This window comes from Gavia stellata, chromosome 1 (genome assembly GCF_030936135.1).
Source record: "Gavia stellata isolate bGavSte3 chromosome 1, bGavSte3.hap2, whole genome shotgun sequence".
In the NCBI taxonomy this organism is placed as follows: domain Eukaryota; kingdom Metazoa; phylum Chordata; class Aves; order Gaviiformes; family Gaviidae; genus Gavia; species Gavia stellata.
In genome coordinates this window covers 57,398,989-57,422,358 of record NC_082594.1, presented here as the reverse complement: position 1 = coordinate 57,422,358, position 23,370 = coordinate 57,398,989, and the positions used below count along the sequence as shown (strand labels likewise).

The 23,370-nt window shown below is 41.5% G+C and overlaps 1 protein-coding gene across 2 annotated transcripts in view; it reads left to right on the top strand.

Annotated features, from left to right (window-relative positions):
• Positions 1-9,772, top strand: part of ABCC4 (ATP binding cassette subfamily C member 4) — a 151,821-nt gene extending 142,049 nt beyond the window's left edge. For both annotated transcript variants that reach the window (XM_059818482.1, XM_059818476.1), the window contains 2 exons: positions 3,609-3,743; positions 9,122-9,772. In XM_059818482.1, the coding sequence (XP_059674465.1) occupies positions 3,609-3,743; positions 9,122-9,229 (243 nt within the window). In that variant the 3' untranslated portion in view covers positions 9,230-9,772. The remainder of the gene's footprint in view (positions 1-3,608; positions 3,744-9,121) is intronic.
• Positions 9,773-23,370: the final 13,598 nt, after the last annotated feature.

The following is a 23,370-nucleotide window of genomic DNA, read 5'->3' as shown; positions in this document are numbered from 1 at the left end:
CAAAATCCCCCTCTCTCCATATCTGTGTTAAAGTCTATAATGAAATCCCAGTCTGATTCAGCATCCTGTGCGCCTGCGTGTCCTCCATAATCACCCTGCCGATCTGATTTCACCAGCTACAAGCTTCTCTGGCTTTTCTGTATCAAGTTCCACTGGTACAACTGCCTTGGAACGCATCTGGGTTCGATTCGGTTGTATTGTGCAGTGATAAGCGCTGCATGCAGGTTGATCGGAAAATATGTGGCTGGTAAACACCAGATTCCACCTTTCCTGAATGATTAGCTGGCTTTTTGAAGTCCTAATGATTTTAATTTGGCTTGGAGTCAGTGAGTAAGAGTATGCAAAGCCTTAGCCAAAGTACCTATTTATTTATTTAAATTTTATCAGCACGTATTTCTTCAAAGAAGAGTACCTATCTCTTTGTCTAAGCACTTTTTAATAAATGTATAAATATATAAATATATAGGTACCAAGTAAACCAGGATAAACTTTCTCCATTGTCTCATAGATGACAGCAGTTAGTAGAAACAGTGTTTTTCCTTGGTGAACAGGGCTTATAGAGTGCTCCTGACTTGTAGGAATGATATTGTCTGTTCAGTTTCATTCTTTATTTTTTCATTTCAGATTTTTTAAAAAAGTAACATGGCTTGTTTTCCCTATGTTTTTTCTGTCTATTTTCATAACACAAGTTTGTTTCTGTTCCCCAAGAAATGATACGAATAGATTAATGGTTTGTTTAAAATGTGAATGGAATTTTTCTAGACACAAATCACTCACTCTATCTGTTCATCTTCTGGACTTAGCTGTTTAAAACTTGTCAAGGAAGAATAAATTTTTCCTTTTTCCCTCCCAGGTTTTCTGGAGGAGAAAGATTGTCCCTGTTTGTGGTTGTTTCAGATATTTGCAAAATTAATGTTAAAATTTGAATACCACAGTAACATAAATTTTAAAAACCCCTCTACTTTTCTATTGTAGTTCTTTTCTTGTGAGAGACACATTTAATGAAGATGCTTTTTGTTTTTTTTTCTTAAGGAGTGGTTACATAATCTAACACTATGCTGAAAAAAACTTTACTTATTCAAGGCACCAGAGGTGTCCTATGCTGTGGCACCCCAATTTAATTGTTATGCTGAACTGTATATGATGAATTAATTTATTGCATTTTTAAGGAAGCTGTCCTTAACTGTGACATACTGTAGTATACAAAATATTGTGATTAAAATTATATTTGTAATTAATCCTTAAGTATTCAGATTAAATGGGATAGGACTAAGTACACTGAAAAATCAACATGTGTGCAAGTATACCTTTGCGGGTGAAATACTGCATCTATTGTATATTAAATTATTATATATTGTGCTATGCAATATTACCAATATTTTAACATTTTTCCACGAGCATTTTTTTCAACTATATACCAAACAGTATTGGAAATCGCTAGCAAAGGAAAATCATAGTATAAGCTGGGTGCTCTAAGAGACAAGCTTTTGAAAATAGCAAATAACTTCGTACAGGTTTCTGTGCATACAATGTATAAAATTGTTGGCTGTTACTTTCCATTCAAATGCCAGGTACTTAATTGAACTGGAAGCGAAGGTGTGGGTGACTTTCCCCTGGAGCCGGGTCCCTGGTGTCAAACAAGTCGACAGCGATCTCAGCAGCGTATAGTTTTCACACCAGTGCAGGCAAAAGGATCAGCTCAGCTGTCCTACTTCACCGCAGGTTTTGTCATTAACAGGGGTCCAGGCCACTTGATCTGCGGAGCTCTTGGCCATCAGGATGTTTTGCTTTAAGCAGTTGCACAGGCAAAGTGCATGTTTGAAAGTTTCCTCACAGGACTTTGAATTCGTCTCCAAGCGTATTGGAGTTTCTTCTTTCAAACAGAAGTTTGCAACCTATTTTTGCTATTTTGGAAGTTGTCCTTATAATACCTTTTATTCATTTCTTTCCTGAAATCAACAGCTCTAGTTTTTTTGTTGGTTTTTTTTTTTCCCCTTAGAAGTATGTGCACCACAATTATGGCTTGGGTTATGAGTCCTTGAAGTCCCTCTGTTGTTGCAGTCTTTTCCAATAGTATGCCATGTGTATGCAGTTTTTTATTTATGTAAGAACAAAAATATTTTCTGAATTAATTGTTTTCTCACATAAATTCTTTCTCTTTTTTTTAACTTCAGTGCTCCTACACATAGACTAAAGTACTGAACTTGTAGACTGATACCCAAATCTCTCTCTTGAGTCAATACCATTAATTTATAAGCCACTTAAGTATTTGAGTGCATTGCATTTGTCAATATTGACTTTTCCCTGCTATTGTGTTTCTCATTCTCTTAGGTTAGTTAGGTGTATCTGAATCTCCTCTGGTCTAGACTCACCTGCACATTTTTGTGTCATTTGAAGGTTTGTCACTTTTCTGATAACTCCTTTTTTTGATGACTAACACATACACAGCTACCACATCAACCAGAACGATGTGGTTCCCACCAGTTCCTACCTGTTCCTACCTGTTCAGCTTTCCACAAAGCAAAACGCACTGTTTATTTCTAATCTCTGTTTTCTGTCCAGGTTCTTGAAAAATTTTTGTCCCTTGTAGCACAGCTATTTAGTTACACCAGATACCTTTCTGGAAATCCATATAAACCATTTCTCCTTTAGTTTTTTTCTGGTGCATTAAGAATTGTATCAGATTTGTGACGTGCAACTTACTTTTGCTGAAACTGTGGAGAACAAATTCTACCAGTGATCTGTCTTTTACTTATGTTTTAATGATTGTTTTAACTATATTGCTGTCTTATCTCAAAATATATATGCTAGTCTAAAAGTTCCCTGAATGAATCCCGTAAGGCTTTTCAAAATGTAAGCGTGATATTTGCTACCATGCAGCCCTTAAATGGAGTCACTAGTAGGAGAATATTTTCTTAGAGGTTCAATCAGCTTATTCTTAAATTTTTCTGATATTTTTGACTGTATATATCCTCTGTGGCTTACTGACTTAATGCCTTTTTAATTTCTTTGTTGGTTTTTTTCTTCTTCCTTCCTCTGTTTGGGGTACCTATGTCCCTGGTGGCATATTATCTTTTTTTATGTAGAAATAATAGGTTCAGGGTAAGTGTCCTTCTAGTACGTAGTTGGCAAAAACTGATGCAAGAAATTGTTTATCTTTTCAGTAACACCCTCATTTTCTTTAATTACATCTTCACCTCCTCTAACCCAAAAGACCTGCTTATTCTCCCTTACCCGTCTTGGTGGTTATTGCGTGGTTTTTACCCACAGCTCTTTCCTCCAGAGCCCGTTTTAGGCCTCTGTGTTTCTTTCTTACACAATGAATCTTATAATCTGCTTTGTTGGCTTCACAAACATTGTATTTCCATATTCTGCATAACTTTGCATTGGATTCCTATAGGTGGATAGGCTGTAGAGCACTCTAAAATCGTACAACAGGTCTATAAACTGAAAAAGTGCTATGCTAGTTTGAAAAGGACATACTTCATTTTCAGGATACAAAATTCATCTTAGCACTTAAAGTGCATACATTCCACCCTTGCTTGTAGTCTCTAACATTTGTTTTTGAGTTTCTCATGTTAACATGTTGGTTTCTGCTGATTTAACAGGTTTTAGATGCAGGAAGACTGAAAGAATATGGTGAACCTTACATTTTGCTGCAAGAACAAGATGGCTTGTTTTACAAAATGGTGCAACAAGTGGGCAAGACTGAAGCGGCTTCTCTGGTTGAAACAGCAAAACGGGTAATTTTGGAAGAAGGGATAATGAACTTTTTCTCTGCAGTTTGTTTATCTCCAGTTAGCATATTCAGTGTTATAGTAAGCCTTCCACTAAAGAATCTGTCGGCTTTGCAAGGCAAAGCCATCATTTTCAGTGCTTCTTTTAGTGGGATATACACAGACTTCCAAACGATAAGTGTATTTATATATCCCAAGTTGAAAGACTGTTTGGATTTCTTGCATCCTTCTATATGTGCACAAAACAGTAAGTGTAAATAATATATGACATACTCACCTGTGCTGGGCATTGATCTTAGAAAAAACTTCCTGTAAAAACTTGTTAGGGCTGCAGAGTCCAGAATTTATCTGTTATTTCTATATTTTTAAAAGAGCCCATCAAATTTTAGTTTGAGGTTCAGTATCTGTGCATTATATTATGGTCTCTGGGGCTGTGATCACATTCTTATTTTTGTGCTTTCTCTTACTTCATTCTTGTACCTTGCTCTGTTCCACACATAGGATGAGCAGGGCTCAATTAAGAAACAGCTGTTGAATGTTTTGTTGCCTCCTCGTTCCCTACAAGGCTCTGTGCCTGACTTACTGCTTACTATTCAAATCCTACTCTGAGTACAGAATTATTAATGTAATTGTGAGCATTCCTCTGGCAATCAAAGTGTTTAAGAAACATTAATGGATTAATTTTTGTAATATGCCTCTGAGGTGAGGCTATATCATCTCCACTTTTCAGATAGAATGCTGAAGCAGAGATAAGAAGATAAAAAAATGACCTGTGATTGAGGAACTCATTTTGACTAGCTTTTGGCTTGATTTCCTTTTTTCTTGATAATTTACCACATAGGATGTCCTGAGCAAGGTTTTATTTCTCTCAGTGCCAATGAAGTTTCAGCACTGCTTCAGTTGAGACTGGCAGTGCTCAGTTTGGCAGCAACTTGCTTCACAGTCATGTAACTTCACTTTCAGCATGCAATAAGGCACTGACATTAGGCATGTAGCGACCTAAGAGAGCCTTTTCAAGACAAGAGGCAAAGGTCTTATCTCTAGCCTTTATGCTTTCCTCTCCTCCAGTTGCTGGATGTGTGGAGCAGAGCTAAGGGAACACAAACTCCAAACTGTTTCCTGGGGAAACAGGAGACCAACAGACGGGAAGCAACACATAAAGACAGGAAACAAAATGGCAGGTGCCCAGCTATTTCCTAGTAAAAATAGATGCATTTCCAGCAAGTTGGAAAAAAATGAAAAATTGTGCTGTCATGAAGGCGGCGTGCTCGTGTCTGGAGGCTATTTTACTGGACTTTTTGAAGATTAGGGAAGAGATTTCTGTGTCTGTTCATATTCTTAGAATTTTTTTTGAGCTGTTGAAACCTCTTTTTTTTTTTTTAAGAGTTTTTAAAGTGAAGCTTTGTAGCTAAGAGCATACACTATAAATTCATGTGTGGCACTAAATGTAGAACTGAGGAAACAGCTTTGTCCTTAGCTAGACTATGTATTGAGTCCTGCTGTCCTTCTCCATTGCTGCATTGCTATCACAGAATCACAGAATGATAGGGGTTGGAAGGGACCTCTGGAGATCATCTAGTCCAACCCCCCCGCCAGAGCAGGTTCACCTAGAGCAGGTTGCACAGGAATGCGTCCAGGTGAGTTTTGAACATCTCCAGAGAAGGAGACTCCACAGCTTCTCTGGGCAGCTTGTTCCAGTGCTCTGCCACCCTCAAAGTAAAGAAGTTCCTCCTCATGTTTAGATGGAACTTCCTGTGATCAAGTTTGTGCCCATTACCTCTTGTCCTGTCCCTGGGCACCGCTGAAAAAAGACTGGCCCCATCCTCCAGGAACCCACCCCTTAAGTATTTATAAGCATTGGTAAGATGCCCCCTCAGTCTTCTCTTTTATAGACTAAAAAGACCCAAGTCCCTCAGCCTGTCCTCATAAGAAAGATGTTCCAGTCCCCTATTCATCTTTGTAGCCCTTTGCTGTAGCCTCTCCAGCAGCTCCCTGTCCTTCTTGAACTGGGGAGCCCAGAACTGGACACTGGACACACACATGCAGCTTCTTATATTTTATTACTAGAAAAGAATAGGTTAGCCATGTTTTTTATGTTATACGTATGACAATCTGGAGGTTGTATAAATGATATTTAAAAGGTTAGCTTCAAATTTATATGACCAGTGTTAGTCTGTAAAGTGAAGGCCAGTTTCCTAAGACTTGATACTTGGAATGGCAAGAGGTGAGGCTGTCCAGCTGTCATCTGTAGAGATTTAGCCATGTCATGCTGTCTCTCCTTCCTTCCCTGCAGCCCTCCCCAGTTGCACAATTGTATTCAAAGATAATTCAAAATATATAAAAATAATTGCCTGATGTTACTTGCCCATATAGTCATCTGCAGTTACCACATCAATGTTATGTGATTTTGTACAGGAAGGGAAGAGATCCAGGAACCAGTCTCTGCTGAAATGTGGTTTGATGAAAAAGTTTGCTAACTCCCAGGCTAGAAGGCAGATACAAGCTTTAGCATCTGCCAAGAATGCAAAGCATGGTGCCTATCCACACTCAGCCCAAAAATATGGGAATCAAGAGACTATATCTCGAGTCAGCAGCTACCCAGAAGCACAGTTACAGTTTTTTCTGTTTGAAGGACTTGGACATTAATTCAAGGTTTTTGTTATTGCTGTCCCTTGTGCTTCATGCATACTTTCAGAGAAGTTGCTTAGTCAGAAGAGCCGATTCCAATGGTTTTTCTTTTTACACTACTAAGTCTGTTACATGTATTGCTGTTGGTCTCATACATTCCTACTGTGGTTACTAAGAACTGTTTTTATGAAGAACAGCTTTTTTCTGTTGTTGAAAAACAGCATGCTGCACATAAAAAGAAATGGTAATACGACATATATACATACTTTTCAAAAGGCGTTACAGTGGGTTGCTAAGTAAAATGGTTTGGAATGTGGCCATGCTTTGGCAATGATTATTTGATTTATTGCATTTTGGACCTGAATCTTGTGCAGAACAAACTTGTACCAAGAGCTTCTTTCAGTGAGGTGAGAATTTAAATGCATTTTCTGGGACAGTATGGATTCTGCATATATCCTTTAAGTGGAAATGAAGAGGGACTACACATCTTAAATTGGAAGACTAGCTGGGACATCTTTGAAGAAACCTAATTTTGAAAAAAATCTGGTGGGCATCTTAGCTAGGCATTGCAAGATCAAGCTGTTGCTGGAACCTTGGCTCAGGCTTCCAAATTGATCCAACGCTGCTATTTGTATGTCTCTCTTGGTCACTCAGTATCCCCATTTTTTGTGCAAATGTCAAAGAAAACAACGCAGGCACAGCTCAAATTGGAGACCACTGAGTATATATTAACTAGCCTGTGAGCCTGACTGCAGTAGAGTTGTGCTTGGCATCATGAGACCGTGTCTTTATCTTCGCTCAATTTACAAGAAGCTGTTAGGAGAAAATCCTATGGGAAAGTGCAAAATAGTCATCAAACAGTTAAAAAGGAAAAAAAAGTGCTCAGTTATTCAGATAAACAAAAGTGGTGTGTTCTCTGTGCTCTTGGCAGCATCGAGAGAGGCTTTTCTGCAGGCGTTGGTGGCATCAGGATAGGGCTGGTTTTCTGTCAATCAGTTTTTGAGTACTTTGAGAGAAGAATAAGGGTTATTTTATTTTAAAGCTATGACAGCTGTGTAAATATTAAAATACTAGGTGTTACCTTACCTCAGTGATTACTTTTAAAAAGGTTGCAGCTCTGCTGGCGGTGGAAGAAACTTGTATAAAGACTTGGGCATTTAGTATCTTGAGGGACTGGGCTCAGGGGAAGAATTGCAATGAGACAGTTGAAAAGCAGCTGCCATTTCATTACGTCTCTAGTAATGTGCCAAGGTTTTCTATTAACTTTCCATTAACAAAAAAAAAAAAATCACATTCAAAAGCTGCATTAAAAGTATGCCAAAGTTTTATGTTTTAAACCAGGAACGGGATGGGAATACACAACTGGGGCTGCCGTCTCTGCAGCGTGTGTGCAGGCAGGCGCCTGATTAACTTCCCTGTGTTGCATCCCATCGTGGCTGGTTACTGAGGAATGCCTCTTAACAGGACTTCCGATTCTTTTGTTGATTCAAATCAGACCTTAATATTCTTTGAAACTTGTAAAGATGCATATGTCCTGCGTTAGCGTGTGTGCACAAAAGATGACAGTGGTACTTACAGGAACGTTTTTATAGAACGACTGTTTCTTTTTTATCCCGCATGTCTTATACATGTATTCATATATATGAAAAGGACATTATTATCAAACAAATTGAACTTTGTTGACAACACTCCCAAATATAAATTGGAGACATGTTTCGTAAGCCGTAGTCAAAGCAGTCTGACTATGAGACCTAACTCGTGACACGTGTCAGCTTCAGAAAGATAGTGTATTTTCTGTTTTTAAAGACTCAAACAAAACTTTTCACATTCTTCTTTGAAAAAATTGCATTTGAAGTCCTTTTTCACCCAAACACATTTTCAGATAAGAGCACACAAGTCTTGACATTATTTCATTTTGTTATGCGCATCTGTCAAGGAACAGAGATATGATACAGCTACTAAAAACTGATGATTGTGGAACAGTGAAACTTGACAGCATTTCATTTCCTTTATGTTCTGATTATACATTTATCAGGAAACCTGTATCTCTTCTAGTTGAGCTAGAAATTGGTAGAATTCAGGAACTCAAAGGCTTGGCAAAGAACTGTCCTATTATTTGGTATCATCTTACATTTTAGAGAAGTTGCTTGGTTGAGTCATTGTTAAAGCTTTTGCTTCTTCTTTCATTGTTGTGGTTCACTATCCAGAGATCACATTTCTATAGGCCCTATAACTGCTCTGCAGCACAAATTAAACGCTGGGATATTTCATACATATACCTTGAAGTTTCAATGGTTGTCAATCATAGTTTGTAAAATATAGGGATTACAACCTGATATTAACATCCAAATCCATTGTGTTCATTTTATGTGTGAAAATGAGAAACCCTTGTGCAGACGCAAGATTTCACAGCTTCTTTGTCATCCTGTTTTTAATTTATCTCCATGTTTTGAGCTAGTAAAATGATTTTACTTATCAGTTTAATGTAAAGTGATAAAACATATCTATTTATCTGACTTACCAGAATTTGAGTGGATCTACAGGTTGTGTGGGATTTTTCATATAATGTAAGATCATATAGTAATTTTACTAATTTTTCTGTGACACACAGTTACTGAACGCCACTAACCTGAAGTTCCTGTTGGGATTCCTTAAGGACATGTATTTATCTCTACTGTATTTATCTCCAGAAATTTTATTTGAAGCTAAAATGTGTTTGATGCACAATTACTCACAGAATCTGGTATTTTTCCTAGGTGTACTTCAATAAGAATTACCCAGAAGTTGTTCAGAATGGTCAACTTGCCACAGACTCCTCCTTGGATCCTCCCTCAGGATTATGTATAACTGAAACTGCACTGTGATTCCTAATAACCTTAACTGTTTTCCATAGAATGTAAACCTGAGGTCATCTAAACTCAGTGACAATGTTTGCAAGTGTCAAGGGGAAAGGAAAGGGAGGGGGCGATTCTTTGCACTGGACATCCTTCCTATTTAATACTGAGAAGAAAATTTTTCCTGTCCCTCTTTCTTTAATTTCAGTGCAATATGTTTTCCTTTCCAACTAATTTTGGTTGTATTGCTAAGGAAATTAGGCAGACTCAGTTTTTATTTGAAAGTTACGTGGTAGAGATCTCTTTTATTTAAACAGGTGCAGGACACCTAACAGGTCTAGGGAGCATATTTGGAGCTTATGAAAAAAAATTGAATGTGTCCTTTTTCTCTTTTGGAAATACTTTGAGAGCAAGCAAAACCAAAATTTTCTCAGTGTCACTTTAGCACGACAGCTATGTCTAAGCAGCAGATTCGGTAGTGTACAACTTAGTTGTCAAGTGCAACTGTCTTTCTACCTGTCATAAGTAGCTATGCAGGTTGGTAGAAAAAAGAATTGAACAAGCCAAAAATACTTTTTGATAGCAAAAAGTACTATATACTTATTTTTTTGATAAATAATTCAAATAATGCTGTTGAAGATGGATGTAAATACTAGTTTTATTTTGCTAAAATCCAAATGCTGAAAAATCAGTCTCAATCTTCTATAATTCAGAAGAAAATTACCACATTTGCACTGAAGAAATATTGAAATAATTTAACATACATTCCTCTTTTTATCCAGGTTATCAAAGAAAAAAAGGTATTAAAATAACTCGAGGAAACGTTTGAATGACATATCGTTATACCTAAATACCGTGTAGTACAAAGTTATCTTCAACACAACACATTGAAATGTATACATTATTTGCATTTATTGTGCCTTAATATTTGTGCCTTCAAGCCAAAGCTGTAACTGCAGGGTACACAATAAATTCATTAAATATATTTTTAAAATATGTAACTTTAGTATATTTCAAGTTTTGCATCAGGGTTTCTGTTGAACTCAAGCTGTTTGAAGTTACCATCCTACCAGAATAAGTAGGAAAGTACAACCTGTAGTTTTGAGCAGCTGTTGCTGATAGTGAAAGGAATGCAGTGTGAGAGAGAGGTTCGGTATTCGTAAGTTATGTCCTGATTCAGCGAAGCACTTTAACATAAAGGCACTGTTCCCATGCTTGGGAAAAAAAAAAATCAAGCAAGTGCTATGATGCTTCAGATTTTTTTCATGCTTAGTAAGATACCTACTCTTTGAGGTCCAGTAGAAAATAAATCTATTCATCTTACTGTTTAAAGAGCACAGAAGAGACTAAAAGGCAATGGATCTCTTCAGGACATGGAAAATACTGTGCTTTTAAAAAAAATACTGAAGGTGCTTGCTGTTACTTTTGTAAGACAAATGTTATTTACCCAATGTTCACCCAGTGGTCTAAAAGTAAGGCAAACACAAACGTTTCTCATTTCAAGCAGTACTACCAGCAAATAACTAATCCAAATACAAAATTACTCTCTCCTAATAGAGAAGTAAATTGAGGGCGGAGCGTGTGCCTCAGCACAGCTAGGGCTCATCTAGAAGGACTTTGTCCTGCTCAGGAGTCAGCCCAGGGGTGAGAGGCAGTATCCTCATCTCCCTGTCACAGCATCTTCCCTGCAGTGAGGCTCAGAGGCTTGCTGTCGTGCTGTGAGATCCTGGGAGAGAGGGGAGGACCTCTTACTCCCTGCAGTGCCACCAGCCAGCTTCCTCCAGTGGGCGGGGGGAAGAAACGAACATTGGATGTCCCTTTTTGCTGGTAACATCCTCTTCTATCATTAGCAGAAAGTTACAAAATGCAACTTGTAGCTCTTGTCCCTAGCTTTTTCTTTTGGCAGGTTCTGACACTTCTTCTGCGGTGTGTAGCACCTTACACTATAACAAATCCCATTGATGGCAGGGGAACTGAACTTCATGCAGTGATGCACAGCATGACCCTTGTGCTACATCTGGTGCTAAATAGCAGATGGTCAGGGACAACTACCTGTCCCCAAAGCCATGTGACACAGATTGGCTCATGTGAGCAATGCTTATGGCTAATCCTTCTTAGAGCATAGCAGCCGCATCCACTTTACCGTATCTCTTGGCCCTTGGTCTTCTCTGGGCTCATGCAGTGTCCTTATGGACCTAGCACACAATTACCATCTAGCGCTTTTTGGTTTGTTTTGTTTTCCTTTTCAATTCAGATTGTCTGAAATAAGAATAGGGCTATTCTGCAGCTCAGTAGAGTGGTGTTTGTGCTGCAGAGGTGTGTGAAGACATAGAGAAGTGTTTGAGTGTGTAAAGTCACATGGGATAATGCTGGGGGACTGTGCAGCATGAAGGCAGTTCAACCTTGCATGGTCTTGTCTGTAACTACCTTTTTGGAAGGGATCCATGGTGTGAACCATGTCCAAACTCTGCTCAAGCTTTGTCGTGGAGAGACCTGGCTGGAACTGTCCAAAACAGAGCTAGGGTGAGCTGACCAGTAAGGCAGTGTAGACACTTAACGGAGCCTGATGCTTGAGCTCATTTGTTTACCTTTTTTATTGAGCAGTTTGGATATATCCAGAGTCTGCATTTTACAGTAGTGAATTATTTTGATTTCTGAATAGTTAGTTCTTGCAAGAGAGTATGAGACTTTTAAATATTCTAAGAGAGCAGTACATTCTCCTGGCCATATACCTTGAGTTTATATTTTTTTTTATCAGAACCAAGGAGATATGCATGTGTAAACCAAGGGTATAATTACAGTTTTAGTTCATTTCAGCTCTGAAATTAATCTATGGTAAGTTGTATTTCAGAGCAGAGCTCCAGAACACTGGCTGCTGCAGACTCACTGGTATGAGACCCTGACAGATCTAGCTATCAATCTATAAGCTAGAATTAATTTGATCCTGTAGCTTTTTGAACGCGCACAAAAATGTTAGGTATCTCTGAAAATGCTGATTCTGCTTCTTCACATGTTTTGGCAGGACATTACTAGCTGTAGGTATCAAATATCAATATAAGAGAAAACAAATTTTTTTTAAATCACACTTGAAACCCATAAATTGCCAAGTAGAACAACTGATAGCAAGTCATTCTTGTCTGTCATTGGCATTATACCCATCTTTTTAGTTTAAAGTAACAAAAATATTTTCATCAGGAAGTTGTTTTTTAGATTCTTTTGTTGGTTTTGTTGTTGATAGTTGTTTTGTTTAGATGACTGTTGGTTAAGATTGACTGACTCATTTAATTTCAGTTGAGTAAAAAAGTGCAATGTACCTGAATGGCAAAACTCTGATCAGGGATGAAAAAGGCCTTCCTTTGGTGTTAAATGGACAAATTATCTTTCTGGCAAGGTGTTTTAGGTTTCCTTTTAAAGAAAAGTTCAAATCGTTCTAAACTTCCACTTTGAAAATTTTCATGCTTTATTTGGAAATAGCAAAGCTGGTTACTATAAGCTACATTCCTTCCTGGGGATCTTGGAAGAAGAACTCACTCTTCTGAGTTATTCAAGCCTTTAAAATGTTTCTTTGCCATGAGGTGCCTTAAAGTAGTCCAGAGTCTTCTTTCTAATAAATATAATTTTATACAGTAATACTGAAAATCATCAGTTACAGAACTATTGTTTGTTTGGTGTAAAAGACTAGGAACAGCTTCTACTTCTGATCTCAAGAATTGTTCTTCAGACATTCATTTTAGTGTATCTTTGCTCCACCCCTCCTCAAAAGACCACTGGGAGAGTCAAAACCAACATGGTTCTCAAGAATAGGTTATCTCATGTTTTGCTTATTTTAAGGGTAAAACTCTCTTCAGTGAACTGAACCAGAGCTCATTTGCCAGATCAGCTTAGTCTTCTGCGATACCATTCGTACTGCACTTTGGAAGAGGGAGGACCTTCTTGTGACCAACATCAGTAATACTGGTTGTTTAAGTGGTGTTCATGGTTTCTTTTAACCTTCCCAATACATGTTTAAAATAAGATTGCAAAAAGAATCAGAAGGGCACAAAAGATCCAAATGCCAAATGTTCCTGAAACTTCCCTGAAAATGCTGCTTTTTGTGTTAATCTGACCCTTCAAAATATCTCACTTTAAAGTTTGCCTCTTTTTTTTAAGGGGCGCAGAGGGAGGAAAAGTTGAAATCACTTATTTCCTGTGATGGTGATGAGCATCTGACATTTTAGCAGAAGAATGTGGCTTTCTCTGTATGTTTTACATTGTGTAACGGCACACTGCTTTTTCATCATTTTAACTCTGGTTTTGTTTTGGTTTTTTTCATTTGTGTAATAATTTGATATCGGTATTGCTATGGAATGATTTCTTTTGTTGACATTCACATGACAACTCCCGTCATACAATAAAAGGTGTTTCTCAGAGGTGTGCAGAAGTGTGCCGTCATTGCCAATGCGTGGTTGAAGGCAGAAATGCCAGGCTGAGCTAAGTCAGGTCATGCCTGAAAGCTCCAAACACCTCTCTGTGGCATCGCCAACTTGCAGGGTTGGAAGTCCTCCGTTTGGAGGTGTAACAGAATATTACATTCCAGCATGTTTTTACCAGTCATCTGCGGTCTGAGATCTCTCAGATTACATTGTCAAGCTTTTTGCTTCAATGACAAGGGCTAAAAAGTGATTCAAACAGTTTTTCAAAAAATTGCGAGGGAAGAACCGCTGCAGTTGCACAAGTGCAGATCAGGTACGGTCTCTGCCTCAAGCAGCTAGCAGGCTCAATGGATTGGACAGCCAAAAAGTGGAAGGTTAATGGACACCGAAGCAAAGTGGCTTAGCAGCACAACTCCAATATCTGGTGTCATCTCTCAATCCTGTACTTCTGTGATGAGTTTGTTGCTTAATGTAGCAGGACACTCTCAAACTGCTCATTTCTGAGTTTCTCCCTATGTCTACCAACTGTCTCGAGCACTTAAAGCTCACATCAAAATAGCAGATTTTAGTACAAGATGAGTTGTGCATTTGTCAATAATCCCCCAGTGCAGCAAGTTCCAGGACTCGATGTGACATGAATTGTCATCTGTCCTTTTATAACATGATGCTGGAATATGTGTTAAAAATTTCTCATGTTTCTACCAAAACTCTGCCTCACAACCACCATACAGCAGTCTTAATTGCCTGTAAGTGAATTTGGCTTAGGTTATTACAGCACAATAGGCACTTGCGCGATGCACAGTATCTCCCTGGAGCATTCATGTGCTCCCATGTTAATATAACAATACTCTGTCTTCGAAATGGGTGAGGTAGATTTGTTTGCTTGCCTGGAAGAGAGCTGCTGATAAATAGCAAAGCCAAAGATGTGTTTTATGAATCTGCCCACAAAACAAGCATGAATTTCATGAACTCCGTGTATAAAGCTGGTTCTTGGATTTGGAGCAACATTAATGTCTAAAAACACAGGGCCATACTCTGACCTCTGAAATCAGGTTTTCGCCATCTGCATCTTGGCAGATGATTAACTCCCAAAATTGCCTCGTCCAGTTTGATAAACAAAAATCCCTGTGGATCTTAGCCATGGATCCAGCACGTGGTCAAAAGTACAATAATCTCGAGAAGACACTGGAGGTAGGCCCACTGCCGTTCAGGAGCCAGGGTCACGTCCTACGCCAAGTTACTGGGGGGTTCAGTGCAGGGTACTCAGACCATACCTGCCGCCTTCAAACATTGCTGAGTTCAAAGCTGGACCCGAGCTCCTGTCCCTCTCCTGCATGGGACACCCTGGTTTTAGAGCACGCACTTGGGACATGGAAGATGGGGTTGCAGGCTTTCCTTAGCCTGAGCCGCTTGGGTCTTTCCATCTTCTGCATTGCCAAAGCATGATATTCAGGATGTTTTTGATGGGAATATTCACCATGAGTGAATGAAGCGGGGGACTACATTTCCACCAGGACAAAGGAAATCCCAGGTTCAGGTCCCAGTTCCAGGGAGCATTTATGCATTTTATTCAGTCTTTGTCAGTAGAAACACCAGGAGAAGCTGGGGACTCTAGTCTGGGGCTCTCGCATTAGCGTAGCTGAGGTCTCACCAGGCAGCAGGATCCATTTGCTTGGGTTCACTCCCGCTCTCTCGCCCCGGCTGGGCGGTGGCGGCCGCGACCGCAGCTCCCGCAGCGCATGGGCCTGCTGCTCGCAGGGTCGGTGCTTTAGCTGTTGGGCAGCTCTACAAAAGCAAACATGCTTCTCCTGCCTCCCCAAGGACGCTTTGCCCTCAGAGCTGTCACTACTGTGTGGACCTCTGCTTTGGATGGGATGCTCTCTGTAGCCAGCTGTTCCTATTGCAGCTGCTCCTCGTGCAACATATGGGCAGTGAGTCTCCCCATAGACCAAGGTTCTCCTTATAAACAATAAAGCTCCTAACAGAAGAGCTCTGAAATACTAGCTGAAGCCTCTGCATTGACTATACCCACAGAATAAGCTCCCAGCTTATGCAGTTAAAATTACTGTGTTGCAGCCAAGGGGATGGGTATAACCTGGTCACTCTAACATCGGAATTTGATGCCTGAAGTATGGCTGGTGGATCATGTCAGGCACATAAGACTTACAAAGGAGCTACATCTTTTTTTTTCTTTTTTTTCTTTTTTCCTTTTTTTTTTTCTCTTTTTTTTCCTTTTTTTTCCTCTTTTTTTGCTTTTTTTAGTTTTGGAGACATGCGATTGGAAATGAAAAGTGGGGGGGAACATTGAAAAATAGTGGAAAAACAAAGGTGTTTAATTCCAGTAAGGTTTGTATCTCACAGTTCAGCCACAGATAGCAAACAAAGGAACAACTTATTTATCCTGAGAGTAGCCTGAAGAAAGCAAATCTTGCTAGTGTTCATACCAGTTGACATTCTTCACAGAGCTCTGTATTTTGCAGGAAAGGACCATAATTACCTTACGATATTAAATCGAGTTGGGTGGGAAACGCAGTCTCAGATTTAGTTAAAGTTTCGTTGTCAACAAGAGCTTGCTCTTGAATATTACAGGCCCAGATTTTCTTTTTAACATAAATGCCAGGCACGAATAAGGCAAGCGAGCACTGTCAAACTGTCTCTTGAAAACATTGCCAGGATACCAAAACAGAGGATTTCTCCCCCCTCCCTGCCCAGCTGAGTGGATTTTTGTTCATTCTATACTGGCACAAGGACAGCATTGTACCAAGAATATGGACCGGTCTGTGTTTTGGTTGATTTAACATGTATGCGCGTGTGGAGAGTAGTGATTTCTGCGAGTGGAGTTATGCAAGGAACTCACCGTGAGTCATTCATGCAGTGAATTAAGCGCCTCTTCCCATAACCAGGTTGTCTCCTGACAATCATTCTTTTTTTTTTTTTTTTAGATTACTCAACAAATTCTTTTGCAATTACTTTTAAGCATTCTGTGTAGATCACACATTTATGTATGTGCTTAATGTTTACTGATTTTTTTTTTTGAGTCATATTCATAATAGATCAGAGAAACTACATAGTATTGTCTCTGTATTGGTTGGTGTGAACACCCGCCGTACCTGTGAATTTAAAATTTTGTTTTTCATCTGTTTTTTGAGCACAAACGTGTGTGTTCACTTCTGTGAGTATCCCTGTCAGTAAAGCTAGATTTACTTGAATGGCATGTCACGTCATGCATACACATGGACACAGAAGGGAGGAGAACCTGCATTTTTCAAATAGTTTTATGGAAAAGTCTCTGCTGCCATTTCTGGCAGCGAATGATATGGACCATCACGGCCTTGAGAGAATAGGAAGGTGCCTCTGCACATGCCAAGAGAACATAGAGAGCAACGAGTTGCCTGCGGTCTGCTGGGATGGAGCAGGGCTGGAAGGCGTCTCCCTGCACTGGTTTTACTTGCCTAGGTGCTTTGTGCATTTCTGTGCTTGTAAGAAGTTGCAACAGACACTGTGCAGAACCAGTTCTCTTTGCTGAATGCAGAAAGTGAAAGGCCGAGCACTGCTGGTAAGCAAGAGCAGATGCTTATCCTGTGCCAGGCATGGCCGAAGCCTGTTCCCCTCCGGTGTTGTCCTTACAAGCGCGCTGGCTGACTGTGCATCTGCCCGTCTTGAGTAATCGGGCTTATTTGGGAAGAGGAGGAGCCCTCTGAAAAGGAGACATTTCTAGGGAGGTCTTCCTAGAGGGTGAAGGAAACAACAGCAAGGTTTCCTTCGGAGGTCTCCGTCTCACAGGCAAAAAGTTGCTCTTTTCTGCTCTTTTCAGGGTGAGTGCTGGAGCGACGGCCAGCGAAGCTCCTGGGTGCTCTGTGAAGAAGGTGTAACAGCCCACAGTGCTTACAAGGACCTCCTAATGGGTTGGTTAATTGGCTAATGGGGGTGTCTTTGCTGCAGCCTAATGAATGTGAGTGCAACGATTACTTAACAGAGAGATGTACGTGTATATCTCTGGGAGATAACTGCTGGGCTGCCAAAAGGAATGGGCAACAAACCAGTCAGAGCTGCTGATGCTGTTGTCACAGACTTACCAGAAAGGCTGCTTTTCCTTCCAGCTTTTTTTTTTTTCTTTTTTTACTTTTCTCAAAAAGCAATTATCAGTTCATCCTTTCCCTGGAACTGATATTGAGGCAAACTTCTCTCAGATATTGCTATGTGTGGTGTGCCTTTTTACGACTTCTCCTTGCTGGATGAGAGCTGCCAAGCTCACATGATACTTAAGCCCTGTTACTGTAGCTGTGGCTACCGTTGTTGGTAGCTGTTCAAGGCTTTCATTTGCCCATCCTGAGGGGACTGTAATAAAGACTGGCCCCTGCTGTTAAATTGTTTGCATAATTCCTTTTTTTCTTTTTTCTTTTTTTTTTTTTTGACTGGGAAAGTTGATATTATGCTGGGAGAAATATCAGCCGTGCTAGAGTTTTAACACCTAATCATATCATAACCGAGTGAATCAAGCTGAGTTTGTCCCTCTTCTCTAATCCCTTGCCTTGAAGTTGAGGAAAGAGCTTGATTTCCCACTCTGATTTAACTGGACGTCCCTTAATCCTGAATTTTAGCGAGGAGCTGATTTATTGTCTAACATCAGGGAGGGGACATTAATTCCCTGTCTGCCACCCAGCATGCCCACTTGGAAAGAAAGAAACCTCCTCTGCTGTAGGTAGGATCAAAACCAAAGGGTATAAACCGAACTGAAGTCCGTGTGTCCGGGCAGCTTGTCTGGAAAACTCAACTCTGCTGCCACTTAACCCTGTAATTGCCTGGAAACCCTAGAAACAGCCGACTCTTTACCTCCGTGCTTACCCAGGTGCCCAGAGCTACACTCCGCGGGGTCTCCAGAGCTGCCAAGACTGGGCAGCCTGGTGCCTCGCACCCAGCTAAGCCTGCCTGGCATGGAGAAAAGCGGTATTTTACGTGTTTAGAGGCTTGGCAGGCCCCACAGCCGCACCCGGCGTCTCCCCACGCAACACCATGGCAGCTTCGGCTCTGAAAGATGGCGCACGTGTGGGCACCCGCAGAGCAAGTGGGAGAGGGGCAAAGGAGGACCCTGCCTGCTGCCTCCCAGGAAGGTGCCCTCGGGGACAAGGGTGCCCGGGGGTCTGGGGGGAAAGACCCTCTCCAGCTGCCGCAGTGCCACCTTGCTGGAAGCCTTTCCTAGAGCCACGGTGCCAAGGAGAGAGGAGGAAGTTGGACGCCGTAACGCGCAGTCGGCCTGCGAACCTCCTCGGATGACAAACGTCGGGGGAGCGAGGAGGCAGCCCGGGGCTCCCCCCGCTCCCTGCTGACGGGCCTCAGAGCGAGATTTTGGCATCAGGCACGTGCTCCCTCCTCGCTCTTCCCTGCCCCCCCGCTCCCTGCCCTCCCGGCCTCCTGCGTCTGAAATTCCTGGCTGCGGAGCGGTGCAGTTTCAAAGCAGGGGTGGAGGAGGATCCTCCGCCCCAGGTAGCCTCCAGCCTGGCTGTTGGGGCGCTCTCATGGGATGTGGGAGACGTGGGTTTGGGCCCCTCGGGCTGAGGCGGGAGAGGAACCCAGGCCTCCCACTTCCTCAGCATATACTTTGAATACCAAGGCATTATATAATAAAAGCTATCACCACCTTTTCTTCTTCCTGCTTTGTTTTTAAGAGACTGATCTGCGTGGAGTCTTTTGAAAGAAAGGGCGTAGGTACCAATCTCCAGGAGAAGATTTCAGACAATGGAACCCAAGCAGACAGGATTGCCTCACTCCAGCCTCAAGGGGCTTTTAGTGCAAGAGAGAATTGCAGATACACCCTCGTCCTCCACTTTTCCTATTGCTTGAATGAAAGCAGCTGCCCGCTCCCTTCAAGAAGATCCCACTGTACCCTGCCGGCTCTGTTGGGTTCAGCTCTGAAGCACCTAACTTTCGCCGTCAACCACGTAGGGAGTCTGAGTGCAGCTCGTAAGCTGCTGGAGGCCAGATCACCTAAAAGTCAGGGATTTCAGTGCCCAAAACTCTCCCGAATCTAACCTTAATTTCTGTAGTTAAATCAGCTTGTCAAATCCAGATGAAACAACTTGCCTCTCTGAAAAAATGCCGAGGATGGAGGCTAGATCAAGCAGGATGTGCTTGTTTAATTGCATAAGCAGGTAAGACAATTTTTGTTGCTTTGAAAACTTTAGAGACTTTAGACTAGAAATAAACCTCCACAAGTAGTCTTAATCATTGCACTCTGTGAAGACTCATTTGAAACAGCCTGGGCAATCAGTTCTGATGTAGCTCTTTGGCTGGAAAAGCCCAGACAGTCCCAGGTGTCTCTTTGATGCAGAATCACACAAAGATTCAAGTTTCCATTGCTCTGTTCAAGCAAAATGTCCCCTGCCCTAACTGAGGAGGAAGAAGTCTCTGCTTCCCAAAGCATAAATGTGTTGCTTATGGTGCCTATTAATCAATGGAGTCAAGTCTTGATCAGCATCGACTCTTACAACTCGTGCTCGGTGGTGAGATTATACAAACAAAGCTTATGCAAATGCAATTTTGCAACCTTCAAAATTTTGTATGTAACCTGTTTTTAAAACATTCCCTTTATGGGAATCTATTATTTCCCCCTTATTTTCTAGGCTGAAACCTCACTCCAGAGGGGAGGAGGCCAGCTCAGCAGTAGGGTCTTCATGAAAGATTAAAGTCTTTGGCTTATTGCAGCAGATACTGCAAATCAAAGGAGATCAGGCAAGTAAAATGAAGACAGGATGTCACTGTCCTTGCCACACTTTTTTCAAGAGAAGTCCCCAAAGGATGGCAAAGACCCCTTGGAGCCCCTTCATTCACATCATCGTTATCATAAATTGCCAGTGGCGTGATCATCAGCATCTGATTAGGTTCATTTTCAGCCATGCTAGTTCATTTCTCTGTTGTCTGTAAGCATTTTTTCAGTGTTGATCACTACTACGTGAGGGACGCCAGCTCTTGTAGGGGGGAATGAGACTTTCTCCACTCTCGGAGGCAGTCAAGAAAGCTGAAAGGCATTAAATAGAAACCTTTCCCAGGTTGTCCTGAAAGGCTAGGCTACATTCGAGGAAGTCCAACAGCAGTAGAAATGGCTGGTTACCCTGGGCCTGGACTGTCTGCCCGGATGTGATGCTTCATGGACCCTTGAGTAGTTTTTGCCAGGTGCTGTGATGAGATGCTGCTCTGATACCATCAGGAGATGCTCATCACAGTGAAATAAAAGAAAGAAGGTATTATAGAGGATCATTTCAATACCTGACACTCTTACACTTGGCTAATTGTATTTGTTCATTAAGATAAGGATCAGCATTCAGCTTCTCCTACATTTAGGTCAGCCTTCCAGTACATTTGCACTTGCAAGGGAGAGCTGCTTTAATGAGGGATAATGAAACTTGCTACGCATTGCATCATGACTTCTGTGTTAATATCATTTACACATGATAAAATGCAAATAGTATTGACTGTCAATGCACAATCATGCTTAATCCTCTAAGCCCACACACACACATGTGCTAAAACTAATCTCCCTAACAGTAAACAAAATATACATCTGTGCCTCTCTCCGTCTTCCTGAGAACATTCATTTTGCCTAAACTACAAAGTGCATCTTCTCTACCCACGCAGCCAAGCAAGTAGGTTGCCAGAGCTCAAAAGGGCTCTGACTCCTGTAGGTACCCTCATTCCCTGTTTGCAGTTCACAGAAACATGACAGTGCCATGAGACCTTACTGTAAACAACCCTATGTTAAACAGACCCTTGCTCTGTATTATAGGCATTTGGAGGGCATTTCTAATGTGTAACTCCAGTTCACTCTCCCAATGCACTTTAGGTGTCCAAGGCCTGATTGTCCATCTTCTGTAGGAACTCTGAATTTTGAAATGGGCATCTCAGCTAAATGGTAGCCAGTAGAGATGATCAAACTCTTCTTCGTTTGGGACTTGTGCTGGTAGAAGGGTACCAGTGTACTTTTTTTTACTTCTGAGTTTTGGAGCCGGAATAAAGTACAAAAGGCAAGATATTAAGCTGAAGTGGGATCAGTTAATGACTAGCCATCTTCAGTGAATAAATGTTCCCTAGAGGTTAAATGGGCCCACATGTATTTTAAGAAATGCAGATTAAGCATGCAGTGAAAGTATTTAATTGTAATTCTGCTGTGGGAAGTTCAGCTCACAATGTCAGAATAACTGAACCAATTTCAGGTATCTTAATACCACGTGGGTGTTCATATTTCTGAGAGAAAACCACCTTCAGGTTGCACTGCTATTTGAGAGTGCTATCTCTGAACTGTATGATTTTAGGGACTTTCTGCATCTCTGGTTCCCTGAGAGGTATGATACTTTTTTATTAACTTTTCTTACTCTTTGAACATAAACAAACTCGCATTAGTTCAGGACCGATGAAGAATTCTCTTTGGAAATTTCTCCCCAGCCTTATGAAATGCAGGGTTGCAGCATCTATTTCCTATTTCTCAGCGCTATCAGCAAAACATTGCCTTGGGTTTTAATGATCCAGAAAAATGCAACATGCAGCAGTTGTCTGGAGAAACCATGGAGTTGTGTAGCACATGATCCCTGGGGAGGCATCCCACTGGTGAGGAAACCCTGAGGAGCAGCTGAACAAGCTCAGTGTCTTTGAAAGGTGCTTTTCTTCTTTGATTACATCGGCTCTTATTTCAAGAGGGCTGCTTCATGAAGCTAGTAAAATTTAGCTTCACAATGCCTACCAGCCGAGTCTCGCCATGGACAATCAAAGACTTAGCAAACGAGATTTGCTCTCTGGAGAAGGGAATTGTCCCAGCCTTTGTCACTAGCTAAGCCTGATGTTCACAAAGTTGATCAGAGAGTGCTCAGCGTTGAATACAGATGTGCCCTTTAGACACTTCTTTGCCCATTTGAAGCTTGGGAATGTATTCCTGTGCCTACCTGTAATCACATTATATTCCCACAGCAGCCATAAAGTGAAAACTTTTTTTATTCAGTATCTGTGAAAGCAGATATTATTCAGCATTTATTGTCTTTTCAGTATCTCAGCAGCTGGAAAGAGGAGTGCGTGCCAACAGCATGTGTTAGAAAGCAGAGGCTGTACACCCAAGGTACAAAAGAGTGCAAGCGCAAGGGAAGCATCTCCTCCGAGCAGACCGGGCAGCCTGCCGCCAGCGTTTGAGCCAAGGACCTGAAGAGGCACGGCCTCCTCACAGCAGCTGAATGTGGACTCCTCCCAGCTGGACGGCATACTCAATTTGAGGATTATGCTTGTTAGATCCTTGCTCTGATACCTTCACTTGGGCAAAGCCTTGGCTCCATTCACGCCGGCGAAGTCATACTTGGGTGAATCAACTTCCCTCAGACCATGCAGCCTGATTCACGTGCTAGGAATCCAGTCTCTCCTTATTGCAGAATAGCCAGCCTAAGCTCCGGCAGTGGAGTTGCCTTTAGTATCAGCTCTGCAAGCATTTTCGTACGTGAACCGCAGGGGTGAAATCATGGCCCTTTTGAACCCTGGCTGGCGGGAGTGTGCCCTGGATTGCTCTGACCGATGGGATTTGTAAGAACGAGGCTGTGGACGCGGGGGGTGAGCCTGTGCTCCTAACGAAAAGGCACAGCTGTTTTGTCTGTACCAGTAAGTTCGAGGGTTTGAGCTCTGTGCTGCAACCAGGCACGCTTTGAAGTGGGTGCACCCCCCGGCATGGCTTTGGCCCATGATGGCTAACACCCTCCTAGGCGGCACGGGGTGTAGCCCCGATTGGGCTCT